The sequence below is a fragment of the Juglans regia genome, chromosome 5, assembly GCF_001411555.2.
Source record: "Juglans regia cultivar Chandler chromosome 5, Walnut 2.0, whole genome shotgun sequence".
Lineage (NCBI taxonomy): Eukaryota > Viridiplantae > Streptophyta > Magnoliopsida > Fagales > Juglandaceae > Juglans > Juglans regia.
Window position 1 is genome coordinate 5,225,025 of NC_049905.1, and position 15,979 is coordinate 5,241,003.

General features: G+C 34.0%; 2 protein-coding genes across 4 annotated transcripts; both read right to left on the reverse strand.

The window, feature by feature from the left end:
• Positions 1–2,113: 2,113 nt before the first annotated feature.
• LOC108988973 (transcription factor IBH1-like) lies at positions 2,114–3,131 on the reverse strand. The gene has a single exon (XM_018962408.2). The coding sequence runs from the start codon at positions 2,846–2,848 to the stop codon at positions 2,354–2,356; it is 495 nt and encodes a 164-aa protein (XP_018817953.1). The 5' UTR covers positions 2,849–3,131; the 3' UTR covers positions 2,114–2,353.
• Positions 3,132–8,451: 5,320 nt separating this feature from the next.
• On the reverse strand, positions 8,452–15,777 carry LOC108988971 (uncharacterized hydrolase YNR064C). 3 transcript variants are annotated; one of them, XM_018962402.2, is made up of 13 exons: positions 15,444–15,777; positions 15,026–15,080; positions 14,857–14,912; positions 14,582–14,682; positions 14,383–14,452; positions 13,902–13,971; positions 13,148–13,204; positions 12,995–13,062; positions 12,810–12,890; positions 12,151–12,228; positions 11,883–12,038; positions 11,350–11,502; positions 8,453–8,736 (listed from the first exon to the last, which is right to left on the reverse strand). In XM_018962402.2, the coding sequence occupies exons 1-13, from the start codon at positions 15,612–15,614 to the stop codon at positions 8,653–8,655; spliced, it is 1,200 nt and encodes a 399-aa protein (XP_018817947.2). In that variant the 5' UTR covers positions 15,615–15,777; the 3' UTR covers positions 8,453–8,652. The 3 variants fall into 3 exon arrangements, with proteins under 3 accessions (XP_018817949.2, XP_018817948.2, XP_018817947.2); XM_018962404.2 differs by lacking the exon at positions 12,810–12,890 and having other exon boundaries at positions 8,452–8,736; XM_018962403.2 differs by lacking the exon at positions 14,582–14,682 and having other exon boundaries at positions 8,452–8,736; positions 14,383–14,498; positions 14,853–14,912.
• Positions 15,778–15,979: the final 202 nt, after the last annotated feature.

Consider the following 15,979-nt stretch of genomic DNA (forward strand, 5'->3'; position numbering starts at 1 on the left):
ATCTAAAGTGGGGCTTTAATACCGGCGATTATGCAACGAATTTTAAATCGTTGGTAAAGAGATTTAACAACGAGTTTTTATGTTTTCCCAGCGAAAACATGTCGCTGGTAAAGCTATTTCCCCTTGTAGTGTCGTACAAGTAATAACACACGATATGCATATCTTCATCCCGATATGCATTACTTCAACCTAGTTTATTCCGCCTTTAGTTCCGTCAAGGCGCAGTCCTCAGTTGGTGGCTTGGAAAAAACCTAGTCAATGTTGGTTCAAGTTAAATACAGATGGTAGCAGTTTTGATAATCTTGGGCCTTCAGGGGTGGGTGGTATTATCAGAGATGATCAAGGTAATTTGGTTCAAGCATTTGCTTCTTCCATTGACGTTGGGTCGAATATAGAGTTGAATTATTAGCCCTTCTGTATAGTCTTAAAGTCTGTAATAATATGGGGATTAGTTATGTGGATATTGAGCTTGATTCTCAAGTGGTGGTGCCGTGGTGGAAGAAAAGAAGATCATGTGGAGTTTGGTATTTTGAAGACTTCTGGGAGGAAATTCCTGCTCTTATGGATTCTATGGTTTGCTCAGTTTGACATATATTCAGAGAGGAAAATAAAGCTACTGATTGGCTTGCAAAGTATGGCGCGATGGGTCAACAAATGGAGTGGCAAGGCTTTGGGGATGTACCGAGAATGCTGCGAGGCATCATCAGATTGGACAAGCTGGGCATTCTTTCGCTTCGTTGTTGATTTATTTTGTTTGGTATTTTTTTTGCTTTTCTTTTTTGAAGGTGCTAAGATTGTTTTTGCAGGTTGTGTGGTCCTTTTTACTATGTTTGTATCTTTTTTATTTTAAGTTTAATGTTGTATTGTGGTATTAAAATTTTAGTGTTTTTAAATCCTGGGTTTGGGCTTTATGCTTATTTGTAGCCCCCAAGTGTTCAGTTGTAACTACGATTTTTCTCCGTAAAAAATTAGGATTATCAATAAAATTGGGATACCGTCATCTTCTTAAAAAAAAAAAGAATGAAAAAAAATAGAGAAGCTAGCGCTAGATTAGGGCGGCTCCATGCTTAATTAGGCAAGTTAGGCAATTGCATCAAGAATGAAATTATTAATGGCCTCTATTAAGAAATTAATAAAATGCCTTAAACTCTCTAAAAATGATATTAATATTATAATTATTTGGGAAATAATTTTAGAAGGCCCCAAAGAAGAGGTTTTCTAAAAAGGATACACAAACTCTAAAGTAATAAAAATATATAGAAATACTATTTTCGAATAATTATTATAAAAAGTAATTAATTAACTTATAAATTTATACAGGATAAAAGAATTGTTAGAGTACTATAATTAAGAAAAAACTAAATGAAGATGACAAAAGCACTTACATTAATGGTTATTGCCTAAATCCATTAATTAAAAAAGAAAAAGTAAAAACTTGTAGTACCATTTATGTTCAACATAATAGTTTATCATATTGGAAAATACTAATTTAGCCACACAAGGATTACATAAAAGTAAACTCATAAACTGATATAGATTGATGTGATACGTTAGATTATAAAATTACTTTTATTATAAAATAAATCTAACGGATTCCATGAAACCATGTCAGTTTGTGGGATGTTTCCTTTGTATAATTTATTTGTATGACCTGTAGCACTTCTTATTGCATAATATAATCTATTATATTATTGTATCAAAATAAACAAAAACAAACCTTATGAAACTTTGAAGAACACGAACCGAAGCGGCTCTTACATTGCCGGCCTCCTGAGCGAGGAGAACGTCTGTAGATTTGAGCAAAATTCTTGCGAGGCATTTAATTTAAAACCAATATTACAGCATTAATTAATTAATTATTTTTAAAATTATCATCAAGAACTTAGGAAGCTTTATCCAAGACAGGGGACAAAAACTATTAGAATGATCAGTGGGCAGAAGTTGAAAATCATTAGAAATTCCAGTGTCTTGGATATAAACAAATAGTTGTCTCAAGAAGCTGGCAAGCGATAAAACCCATATTGATCTGCTTCGTTCTAAACCAATATTAATGATCACTGCATTTGAATTTCTGAGGCATCCAGCAAGAACAATAATACAGCTAGCTAGCTAGTAATTAAAAACATTTAGCAAAATTAAACAACAGCAAATTAAGATCAAAACATACAAATTATAATAATATTCATCATTTACCCTACTTTTTTTTCAGGCCAGCTTCCCTCCGGCCATGATCAGCTGATCCAGATCATCAGGATGGAAATTTCTTTCAAAGATAAAATTTTATAATTTGTTGGTCGAAATTATTCCCACTCAAAATTCAATGTAAATGATAATATATCGATCGGTCTCAAGATCAAGTGGAGAAAACTTCAGCAATTCTTCTCATCACCTTTACCTGGGTATTGAGGCACTTTATATAATGAGCAGTCTCACCTAACAAACAGCACATATCCATGGCTGCACCACCAGGCACCAGTTTTCGTAGCACGTTGGCTTGGTAACAACCTACGTCCTCCTCGACACACTTGATCTTCTTCCCATATAAATTTCTTTTCCTCATGGCAAGAAAGCTCATTCTTCTAACCTGAGCACCGTCTCGACCATGGCTACGAACCTTGCGAAGCATAGCTCGACTCCAAGCTCTCCTTGAGCCGATAGCAGAAGCCATGGAAACATCAGCTGCAATCTTGACTCTGAGGTATCCCCGAAAGATCTCCCTAGGGGTATATGCAGTAGTACTGGTAATTCTTTGCCTATTTATTCTCAACAAGGCTTTAAGGAAGCCATTGGTGAACCTAGATTTTACTGTACTAGCAGGGTTCGAAGAGATGGAGCGCCTAGGATTCATAGTTGCAAAGAGAGAATTTTAGGGTTTTGGGATGTTGGGTTTGGTTGCACTTAAAACCAAAGGTTGTGGCCGGTTGTTGCGCCTTTTAGGGATATATAGATCCAAGGTCGACAAAGCAGCGTTAATGAAGAAATAGATTTTCCTTCTGACACAAAGAGTCTACTCAGAAAGACAAAATTAACAGCAAAGGGGAATGAGTTCTGACACACAAAATCTACATATCAGAGAGAGAGAGAGAGAGAGAGAGAGAGAGAGAGATTGAAAATGGGAGAATACTTGGGGAATCACTGCTAGCTTTGAAATATTTGGGAATATATATTAAATAATGAGGTTATTTTTTTCTGCTTTCGTTTTCAGTTTGGGGTTTTGGAGGGTGAAAAGTGAGTCTAGTGCCTAGTGGGGTTGCAAAGGGCCAACCACCATATGATCGCACATGGTTCCATTAACAACTTGGCAGTGGGGTCCTTTAATTTATCTCTTCGTTTTGTTGTGTTAGCTAGCTAGCTAGGGTTCTTAATTTCTTTAGCTAATAACCCCAAATATATATATAGTTTATATTTCATTATATATGCTTCTATTATTTTCAGATTCACCTCCTTTTGATATATATGTGACAAAATGGTTGAGCTAACAATATTAACTAGCGATATATGGATCCATCGGGTGATCGATCATGGCGAGCGATGGTGCATGACGGTTGCGTGATGCGTAATAGTATCTGATTTAAGTACTATTCTCTAAGTATAAGGCTTCGTTTATTTTCACAACTATTCTCGTCTCAATATCTCATCTCATCTAATTTTTACAATTTTTTTAAATTTCTACACAAAATAAAATAAACAATTCAATTTTTTTCAAATCTCAAAATAAAAATAATATTAAAAATATATATTCTAACAATATTTTATTCAATTATATTTCATCTCATCTCATCTACAAAAATAAATGAGGTGATACTCTCATCTTAATAAAATATCATGATATCATATAAAAGGATGAGAGTTCCACATATTTATATTTTAAGATTAGTTAATACTTAGTACAACTTGCAATATGGCCGGAAAAATGGATCGAGTAAGCTAGAGAAGTTGCAAAGTCAATGCTAATGAATCTAGATTATCCCGATCTATATATGAACATTCATGATCTTAATTAGTTGCCTCCCGCTCAGACAGTAGTACTAGAGTACGTACGTAGTACTGATCGATATAGATCCGCCGAAGTAAATATTGGATCTAGCTAGCGAAAGTCTTGGAGGTTTAACTACAAGTGCTCGACAGCTGTCTATTTTGATCTTTTGGAGTGTATAATTGCTAGCTGCTAGCAATTAACGTGGATCGACGTTCCCTATAGCAAAGGGTTTTGGCAACATATTAATGCGAACCACCCCATAGATAGCTGTCTTTCTTAATTCTATTTCAAACGATATATATATATATATATATATACACACACACACACACACACACACCACTGATCATCATGCATGTGCAGGTTTATATATAATATCATGTATCATGTGTCATGCATTTTGCATTTTATAACTTTGTTAAAAGACCCAATTAATCCATGCATGTATGTTTTTGGTATTTGAGGGAATATATTGTGTGTGTGATCAGTGTATATATGTACGCGTGTGGGGGAATGTTTGCTGATTTAGTACTAATATATATAGATCATCATGCATGATCATGATCATGATCATGATCATGTCTAGCTAGATGCCAGCCTTTTTCTTAGTGTTAAAAATCTAAACTTTTTAATAGAAATTAATGTGTCTCAAAATTAGAAACATATATCTAATGTATATATAACTTTTACAAGAAAAAGTAGTGTATAAATAAATTAGTATGTTTTCCAAAAGTAGGCGGCAGCAAATAATTTTAGGGAAATGATTTGTATAGATTTAGATATATGTAATTGGCCTCACACATGAGTACTCTCTTTGAAAAAAGTAGATAATTTAATGATTTACATAAAAAAAAATTTATTTTTTAATGGTGAGTTTCATTTTTTTTAAACGGAGTAAACGGGATTTGCACACTATAAAATTATATCTAGCATTACTCTAATTTTAATGTGTTTGTGCTTAATGTGTTTGTGCTGCAGATTTGCATCTTTTGCATGTTATATATATATACACACACACTAGCGGTTATATAACGTGCAAAGCACATTTGCTCATTTATCTAATTGAAAATAATGTGTCCAAAAAAAGAATATGATGTGTAAAATAATATGTTTTTTTAAAAAAAATTAATTAGTTAATAATTTAATACACAAGAGCAGGAAAATAAATTTTAACAAGCATTGTAATGATAACAAAACGTTACAGTACGTAATATGAGTAATATGAAAATTAAAATATTTTGGATATTTTTACAATAGTTTTCTTAGCAAAATATATAAATTGTGTAAAATTCAACCAGAATACTCAATGATCCAAGGAGAACTGAAAAAATACATAATCTTTTATTTCTATATTGCTCTCACATTTTTTCATCATTAAAGTACGTATTTTCTATTTTTGAAACTCTAAAAATATTATAATGGTAAAAAATCATTTTATCTAAAGAATTTTAGTTAATTAAGAATATTATGAGATTTGAATTATATTAAAACTCTAATTATTTATATGATTTTACTCTCTTAAAAATATGAGAAATGATACTTGCAGTCATGAGTGTGCAAGCACCGTACAATCGCTTTGAAAAAAGTGAATAAATGAGATCTATATGAAAATAAATTAATTTTTTAATAGTAGACCCCACTATTTTTCAAAGCGACTGCACGGCGTTTGCACATTCCACGACTGTATATAGCATTATTCTAAAAATATTTAACAAAACTCTATCATTTATTTTATTGTTTATTACTGTAAACATTGTTCGACACTGTTGATTACTATAGCATGTTTCATATTGTTTGCACTGATCAACACTGTTTATTACTGTAGTATTGTGCACTGTTTATTACTGTTCACGTCGTTTATAGCCACTTTTTTAAGTTAAAGGAGATATAATATCAATTAAGCTGCACCTAACTAGCACATGATTCTGTGCATGATCTTCTTCTTTAAGTCGTTTTAGTGATGACCATATATTGATGGCTAAAACTAGACAATATTCAATCTATATATATATGAATAATATCTCTTGATCTTCAACAGCCAAAAGAATATGAAAAGAAAAGTTAACGTTTAAGAGGAATTAAACCTGATAGCAGACGTTGATGCATGCATCCGGCCTGATTTTCGTCTGTCTCAGACACAAATGATTACAATATATATTTGGTAATATTCCTCCTCCTCGAATAATCGGCATGTAAAGCATGCATAGATGATCAGTTTGAACACTCAAAGCAAGCCTAGCTGAATAGGAGCAATGCATGTGATAAATGCTCACATTTCAATAAACTTTTATAATCGTCTCAATTTAAATTAAGCCTCTACATTAATATATGTAAGACTATAAAGAAATTAGTAGTTATAATTCCTTCCCCACCCATTATATATTCTACAATTAAAACTATATAATATCTTCGTGATTTCCCTTCAATCGTATATTTTTATATATTGACTTGGTTAATGTCGGAGCTAGCTAGGCTCCTTCGATCGTCTTGATCGGAACAGCCACCTGCATGCACCAAAATATACCTTGTTTTTGTCTTTGACAGTCCTGGGGATGTATGTGTCTGCTATCTGCAGAGTTAAACCAGGCGATAAATTGTTGAATCGATCATTGATCTGCTCGATCTTCTCTTCTTTCTAGCACCGAAATTCATACATTTTTCCTTAATTTCTAACTTCAAAAATGGTTGAACAACTGGCCGCTTGTTGAAGCTAGAGAAAGGTCATGCATCATGCAGTACTAGTATTCTGTATCAAGGGCCAGTTTAGTTAGGTTTTCACATGAGTACTAGAGGTTGCACGTGATGAACGTGCGTACAAGTGAAAAAAGAACGAAAGAGGCGAAGGAAAAGGACCAGACAAGTTAATTACATGAGTGCTATATGTGAGTACTGTCACATTATATACTTGGAGCTGTCGAGACTAGAGGTATATATAATTGGTGATCAAGGGTGAGTGGAAGGCTAGCTAGCCGGCAAGCCTTTTTAATTTGGTAATGCTAAAGAAAAGATCGACAATGAAGGGACATGATCAATTAGTTTTCTTGGATAAGTACTACGTAGAACGGACATTTAGTTTGGTTAATTTCAATATATATATATATATATTGACATGCCTTTGATTGATTGGCTGCTTATGCATGTGAATATGCTATGTTTGGAACATATAATGCTCGTATCAACCCATCTGGAATCAATCATTGATCGAACTCACAACTTTTTTAACTTTTTTTAAAAAAAGTTAAATTGATCTTCTCAACCTACTTCATACATTTTAAACACATATCTCAACCTATATTCATTTAAACTCAACTCAATAGAATCTACAAAATACTATTATTCACATGAGATCATCTCAGCATCAAAACGCAGCTAGTAGATCAGGTTAATGCACATCTATCTTGAAAGAAAATACATATGCATGAGTATTGTTAGATACATACATATCTAGGATATGCAAGATCCACGTACTTTCTTCGAAAAAATAAAGTGAGATTTACCATTAAAAAAATAAATTTTTTCATGTGAATTCTAAATTTATCCATTCATTTTTTTAAAAATAATTAAATGTGTAGAACTTACATATTCTAAAATTACAAATATCGTTTTCCATATAAATAGCACAATTATTTAACAAAAATAAAGTACTAGTTTAAAATTAAATTGATTTTTCTGCAATAAAATTATTAAAGATGTTTGCAGATTCCATTTTGCCTCAGCAATATCAACTCCGACCCTAGTCTGTTATCTCAACCACACATTAATTAGTACTATTTACATGATCGACTATTTACATACATACAACATACATACATACATATATATATATATATATTGGCATTTCTAGAAGGATTTTTTATGGAGAAAAAGAACAAAATGACAGATATGATCAATGTCAAACGGGCAGGCTCATGAACTGGAGTGTGTACGTTTTTGCTTTATGAATGTGGCCGCCATCAGTATAGTAGAATGAAGAACGTGGGTGGGCCAGTGATATTAGCTATAGGTTGACATAATCCAGCTTTAGATTTAGACACTTTTAACTTATTCATAATTATGATTAATGTCTCAGATCATAAGCAGAGATCAGAGAGCTCCCAAGGGTTAGGACCACTGATCATTTGACTTCTGACTTCTGACTCGGCAACAGATCATATATTCTTACTAATATTCTTACTAATGACATCTATTGTTCCATATATTTTGAAGTCTCTGAGTTTTTCACGACCTACTGATGAAAGGTCTCTGAGTACGTGTGGGGAGCTCAGTTTTTTATTTGTGTTTATCATGTTTTGGTTATTGAAGAAGTAAATCTTCAGCTGCATAGATTGTTTTATCTGAAGTTTGATAAAAATGATCTAATTGCATGGGTTGGAAAAAATACATGAATCGAATGAAAATTATGAAGAAATAAAAATTAGGTGAAGTGTGCTTCCTTTTTTTTAACATCAAATCACTGATACACTTTTTTTTATTATAAAGACTGGGGAAATGATTCGTATAGTCATAAAGTTGGTATATTTCAAGAGGAGTGTGCGAGACTTGCACACCTTAGATCATGTATTTAGCATTACTCAAAGACTGACTATATATATATATACACTGAATACTTTGTGTTAATTAAAGAATAATGTTTTTGTATCATCAGTTATTCAAGAAGGAATGGTCTTGTAACATCAAATTTGGCTCCTTTTGCTGAGAACCCTGGAAATGATCTGCGCAAGTTCTTCCCCACAATCTTCTTGTACATGATGTCCTCCCTGCAAAGCACAACAATTTAAGTGCAGTTTTCCCAACAGCTTAAAACTGAAAATACATGGCAATAAAAATCAGTACCTATTTAGTGGAACCGACCCTATCATCACACAATAATGACAAAAAAGATGGAAATAATCCTTTTTTTTAACGAAATTGTTGCATGCAAGACTTCATTAAAACTTGAGGTATGTGGGATCAACGACCTCATCCTAGTTTACAACATGTTTTGGGATATCACACTCTGGAGTGCAACTAAAACTACGATTTTCAGCTGCCCATTTAGCCACTGAGAGATCAGCTGGTTGATTTGCCTTCTCATATATCCAGCCACTTGACTAACCAACCTGATTCATCTGAATTATGAACCTGGAAAAATAAAAATCCCTTGTGTCTCTCCAAGTCTGCAATATGCAGTCGGGGACAGATTCCTTATCACCAATATATAGCATTGCAAACTACTTTAGGCATCCTCTTCAAGCATAACATCCTTAAGCCCAAGGGCATGCAGCAGCACTTCTGTGGGCTAACAGTGCTGCATTCTGTTGTCTCCACAGTACGCACACATCAGCCATAACAGAAATTTTAGCGTACACCTCAAGATTTATTTTCCATAAGCCTACTGGGGCCGGGCAGATTCTGCCTCATCGTTTCAACCATTTCCCTTATCAGCCCAAGCAAGCAAATGTTTATTATACAAATTTTTGGCTGATGCCGCCATGGTAACTGCATTGGTTGGTGGAGCATCCCTAATGCACAATCTCGTGCCAGTACCACACCAGATCATCCATAATAATTGTAGCACAAATGATAAAATCACCTACAAAATAATATTCAAAACTCGCATATCCTTCAGAAATAGCATATTTTTTTTTATCCATGTAACAATCGACATGTTGCTGAATTGTTGAGTAACAATTCAACCTATCCTGTAACCTGGTCAACATTAGTGCTTCCCACTCCAATGAAGTCATGAGATTCTGCTGCTTTTAAAGCTTGCCATTTGGTCAGTAAGATAAAAATGATTCCATCATTCAACCATAAAGTACCTTTACTATTTGTTGCCCAAATAAGGAAGTCATCAGTTTCCTGAGCTGGAAGATCCGTGTTCAAGTTGTACCACCAGATTCTTCATCAAAACCATTTGCAATTAAATCAACCTTCCAAGAGAAAGTGGTGGGGCCAATTAGGTCATCAAGCTTACATTTTAGTATGTACCAACTGGATCATCCTTTGGGTTTGGCTTAAAACCAGGCAAACGCCAAGGGTCATCCCAAGGCCTAATGGCAATGCTCTTACCATTCCTCACAAACAAAACATATCCCTTTTTCAGTAAGTCTTGAATCTCAAGTAAGCCACCCATGAATGGCGCTGGAATTTCTTAAACTGCAACAAGTTTTCCTTTTAGAGGTATTTTTTCGCAAGAGCTTGAACCCATAATTTATTAGGATAAGTGTAAAGCATCCAAACAGTTGCAGTGTTGGCACTACAAACTCTGCCCATAAGAACCAGTTCTATACAACTGTTACGGTGTCCACTATAATGCTTATCTGATAGAATATCAAACAGTGCTGCATAATAGTCTTTTCAGAGTATAGATGGCGAGGCAATTATAAATTTTCTTCTTTGCATTTTGGCAAAATAAAGCAAAAAATTAAATTGCAATTATTGAGTAAAACAATTAGATAACCAGCATTTTAATTCCACTCTAAGCCGTGAGTTTGGTTACAATATTTCCTTAAATCTTAAACTCAAGTTATTAACTTCTGAAAACTATTGCTTAGGAAAGGCAAAAAAAAAAAAAAAAACTCCATAAAACTATTGGATTATTTTTAATGTCACTTTACCCTTACAATTTTTTTAATTTCCATTATACTTTATAATCACATAAGAAAAAGCAAAAACAGAACAAAATAAAAGGAAACAAAGAAAACTAAGACAAGAACAAAAAAACCGAGAAGAATGCTTCAAGATCCTCACTAAGAATACCTGAGAATACCCAAGAAGCAGTAGAAATGAGCAAAAAAAAAAACTCGTTTTCCGTCTCATATCTGTTTGTGTGAGCCACAAATTAAATGTTTGGTTACACAGATAAGATAAAATAAAAGTTAAAAATTGAATAAAATATTGTTAGAATATAATTTTAATTTTTTTAATATTATTTTTGTTTTGGGATTTGAAAAAGTTGAATTGTTTATTATATTTTGTGTGTGAGTTTGAGAAAGTTGTAATGATTATATGAAACAAGATGAGATTGTCTTGGTAACCAAACCAGGCTAATGTTTTTCTTATATAAAATTAGTATTAAATATAATCAACATTCAAACAAATTTAAAGGTGGTCTCACAGTTTAGGAGACTAGTTTAAAGGGGATATTTCAAAGACCTTAATTTATGATAGGAGCCAGGAAGTGCAATTTACCTAGAAACTTATTGCAGAGGAAGTGCATCAATAAATGATGTATTCATTCTGCAGTCAGGATATGAATTTGGGACGTGCACATAAAGTTCACAAGCATTCAATTGTTAGTTATCTGAATTGGAGTGTGTGTTTTGTTTGGGTCTGTGCTGATTTTATTCTATGGACTAGCAATGGTAGTAAGAGAGAAAATTTTGTACCGTCGGTAGTTCTACAAGCTTATGGTTTGCATCCTTGCAGAAATCTTCAACTCCATCATAGCTCAACCAGCGGTCTCTTTGGCCCCACAAAACCGTTGTTGGAACTTTCCAATTTTTATCTGTCAGTATTCTCTGCATATCCTCCACATAGGTCTGCATGTACAGCAATCAGAATGAACACAGAGATGGATAAAGAATTAACTACAAGAAAGTTTGCTATTGGGACTCTTATAAATTCATACAACATGAAGAAAATCTTGCACAACATCTAAGGGTAACGGTTTGGCATTGTTTTCCAAATTACGTGCCATGTGAATATAGTCAATAGTCCTCATGTCAGAGGAAAATTTAGGATTTATGGGAAACTGACAGTTATCCATGTGTTTTAGTTATCATTCCTTTCCTGTTTCTTTTTAACTCCTTTTCTTCACAATCTTAATCTGTTAAGCCACATATTACAACTCTAAGGCCCATAAACAAACAGAATTTAATTTAAAAGACCTAAAAGGAAAAGGAAAAAAGAAGATTTTCACCTTGAGCTCTTTCTTCATGGCCCTGCTAATTGCGTTTAGTGCAAAACCAGATGAACCAGACGTGAGATATGGTCTTCTATAAACCATTGCATCATCCTCTTTCATTTTGTAAGGACCACAACTTGTCAAGGCTTTATCACTAGCCCTTAGAGGATCCTAATTGCACATGGGAACAAGATGTATCATGCACCAGTGCACTTACAAACCAAAACCCCCACCCCACCCCTCCATCCCCCTTTCAGTTTCCCCACTCTTAGGACCTTCATACCTGAGAAAATATTTCACCAAGCAAGAAGTTGCTGAATATGGACAAGGTTGATGGAAGGTTGGCATGTTTGGCTGTTAGCTTTATTCAGAGGAAAGAACATGTTCATTAGTTGCTGTCATCCTATATAAACAACAAAACAATATGCTCATCGCTGTCGTTATGCATAATCAGACGCAACGTTAAAGAGATACATTCAAATAGTACAGTCCACAGAATCTTCCATGGGCCAAAAATAAGGCCAAATGTCATTGAGATTTGTTTTTGAAATTATAATTAATGCCAAGGATTTCAGTTTTTGCTCTCACTTATTCCTTTGTTTGAATTGCTATATAGTGAAAGGCCAACAAAACCATATAGGTAATATTTCAATCTGAAATGTGAGAAATTTCATCAACTGCATATTTGGGAAAAAAAAAATCTCCCCTATTTGGTAAATGAATAGGAAAACTAATGTCATTTCAGAAACATGGAAGAAGATCAGAGACATTTCTGGAATTACAGGTAACCCAGAGCTATATCGCAAAAACAATTAAGGAGATTTCTTTAAATTTACCCATATACACGTGTTTGTATACCACCATGGATATGATCAGAGTGATATTATGAGCATGGTTCAAAAGAAATTCGAAGCTAATTTGTTAGATTCAAGAAATCCATACAGGAGAATTAAGCAGTATTAAGTCATTGAGCTTCTCCTGATGACTGAGAGCATACTTAACCACAACTGGGGAGAAGTAGCCCTGGGAAATACACCAAAGATTAAAGGCACTCTTCAGTCACATGTCACAAAACAAGGGAATATTAAGTATGTCCATGCTTTTATAATCAGGAAAGGAAGAGATACCTGGACAACAAGTGAGACCTTGCCGGTGGCAAGTTCACTTATAAGAGACTCCAAGGATGATGCATATTCTGCAGTCATATCAAAAATTAACTACAAAGAGGGAAATCAAGAAGCATATATGATATGTCATTTTTAGGCTGAAAAAGCAATTACCATCCAAAGTATAGTCAAACCCATATCCAGGTTGAGGCTTATCTGAAAATCCGAAACCTATTGGAGAGACAAAAAAAGGGCAGGAAAATTTTGTAATTACCATATAATGAAATAATATTTCATGATAAGATGCAATCTGATGACTATATCAATATTTATTTTCAAGAAGAAATGAAAGAATTGATGATTTCTTTTCTTCAAACTAAGTATCATTGAGAGAAACTGTGCAGAATTCTGATGTACTTAAGAACTAAGTAACTTTTTAAAACATTATGGGCTGGATGGACTTACAGTGTACAAAATCAAATTAAGATTCTCTAAAAGCTTTTCTTTTGGAGGCAAAAATCAGAGACATTTTAAATTACTAACATTAGGCAGCAGATATAAGTGCTAACTAAAATATTCTTCAGTCCCAAGCCAATCTTTAGGATCAACAGCCGATGATCTTCAGCTTAAAGCAATGTTTATTAACAGGTTTTAATAAGTAATCTTATTTTAAGTTACTATTCAGTTGGGATCCCCAAAAACGATACAAAAAGAGAAAGTTCTATAACTATCACACTTCTTATTGAGATTGAATTGAAAAGGGTGGTACTTTCTACTGCCTCTTTTCAGTATCAATACTGGCACAAGGCTTTTACCATACTTTTCTCATAATCGCCATCAATAGATGGAAGTAAGAACAGAACTGGAAAGCAATGTGCAATGAATGGATTCTACTATGATTCTCAATAAACTAAATTTATAGTCTCACCTAGCCAGTCAAAAGCAATGGCACGATAGTCCTTAGAGAGTATAGGAAGAACTTTACGATAAGAGTACGCCTGAAAATAGAAAAAGATCCAGCCAATAAGATTGGTATTTTATATTATCATGACGCTTACTGCAATAACTATTATATTTATGCATCAGACGCAAGCTCTAAATTAAAGGGGCATGCAATTAGATGAAACCAAATATACCAACAATCATAAAGAATGCAATGCTTACTGCAATAATTATTATATTTATGCATCAGACGCAATCTCTAAATGAAAGGGGTATGCAATTAGATGAAACCAAATATACCAACAATCATAAAGAATGCAAGGTAGAGAAATGAAAGGATATGGACACATATCTCCATCCCTAGACCTGGCTGTGAAAAAATGGGCATCTTAGCTTCAAACGGAACTGAATAAATGAACAAGAAATAGAGCTAATTATAAAATATGGAAAGGAAAAAAATGACTCGCCTGTGATGGTAAACCGTGAATTAATATGACTGAAGGATTATCAGCACTTCCACTTTCAACGCAAAACCATCTATTGCACAAAATCACATATACAGAGCATGTTTCAATGGCAAACCCTGCAAATAATCAAATCTTAATGGGCATGCCGAATATGACTCCAAATAAGGCAATTTTTTCATTAAGATACTTTAGAATTGACCTAAAAGTATCGGCCGGGGCCTGAGAACCAGAACCCATCTTAAGTCCAAAAATGGGATCTTTGGCCTTCTCACCAGAACCAAGAACACGATGAGCTCTCACCTGGGAAAAGTGATATGACAAACAATAAACTTCTATGAAGAGGTTAATACCTCTCCCACGCACTTAGTTATTATAAAACCCATAAGGCAAGGTACGGCAATTTGAATGTCCAAAACCTAAAAAATGCAGGCAGCATAAGTAAATTAGCCAAAATTAAGGAACAAGAATACCCACTATCTTCCCTTGCTTAAACCATTCGTCTGATCGGCTCGGCCCATCTGAATATTTTCCTGTTAAAAAACACACCCGCATTTTTCAATCGAGACACATATACACAAAGATCACAATTACATAACAAAATAGTACTACTAGTGGTAGCAGTAGTAAAACAGATGAGTAGCACCTCCGCTGAAGGAAAAGCCATCGCCAACTGAAACTGGAGCATCTATGAGATAATCCTGTCACAAAATAAAAGATTCTTTGAGATTAATAATAGATGGTTTATGGTTCGGCAGCGATGACTTCAAAGTGTGGAGAGACAAGGAGTCGAAAAGGCGGTCATTATACAGAAATGCTCGAATCAGTTTAATGTATGGGAGATGAAATGTAGTTAGCTGAATCCATAAGATGAATAGACGATGAGAGTCATGAGACAAGACATGGGGAACAGAAATGTTGCTCATCTTGCTCTGCTAGTAGCTACGGGCAGGCGATGCTAGTTCTAGCCCAATTTAATGCGTGCATGTCCCTATTGTTAACATGAATACAGACTATAATAAAGCTCAGTATCAACTAAAAAAAAAACGAAATGAGAAGTATACTTGATCGCTGTCATCGCCGTTGGATTTGCAGCTGAGTTTAGGAGACTTCCTTCTTCCAGGTTGTGAAGCTGTTGATCTGAACGGTACGCCAAGAAGAGAGAGATTTGCGGGCATAGGAGAGTGAAAGTTGTGAGACAAGCGAATACGAGGAGTTTTAGCTTGAACTGCCATATGCTCGTGCTAGCGGGAGATTGAGACAACATACAACACAGAGAATACGTTATGGTTTTGGGATCTTTGCATATATTTGTCCGTTTTCTTTTATGTTTATTTAGGAGATATGGATTCTTTGGTTCTCGTACTTCATGAAAACCAACCATCCTCTTCGCCTCGTATATTATGGATTAGATTTTTTTTTTTTAATGTCCAATAAAATACTAAAGAAAGTAAAACATTAAAAACAAATATATATATATATATAATTTAATGTGATGAAATTATTAAAAAAAAAATCCAAAACGAAAAATTAGTGATTAGAGAGTATATAAGTGAAAAACTCTATTTGCAAGCAAATTTATTGGCACACTAAACATGTC

Coding starts and splice junctions, on each gene's coding strand:
- LOC108988971 (XM_018962402.2), bottom strand. CDS start 15,614: ATGGCAGTTCAAGCTAAAACTCCTCGTATTCGCTTGTCTCACAACTTT. Junction 14,453..14,581: donor GCCCCGGCCGATACTTTTAG/GTCAATTCTAAA, acceptor TTTGTGCAATAG/ATGGTTTTGCGTTGAAAGTG. Junction 8,737..11,349: donor AGCTTGTAGAACTACCGACG/GTACAAAATTTT, acceptor TGTGCTTTGCAG/GGAGGACATCATGTACAAGA.
- LOC108988973 (XM_018962408.2), bottom strand. CDS start 2,848: ATGAATCCTAGGCGCTCCATCTCTTCGAACCCTGCTAGTACAGTAAAA.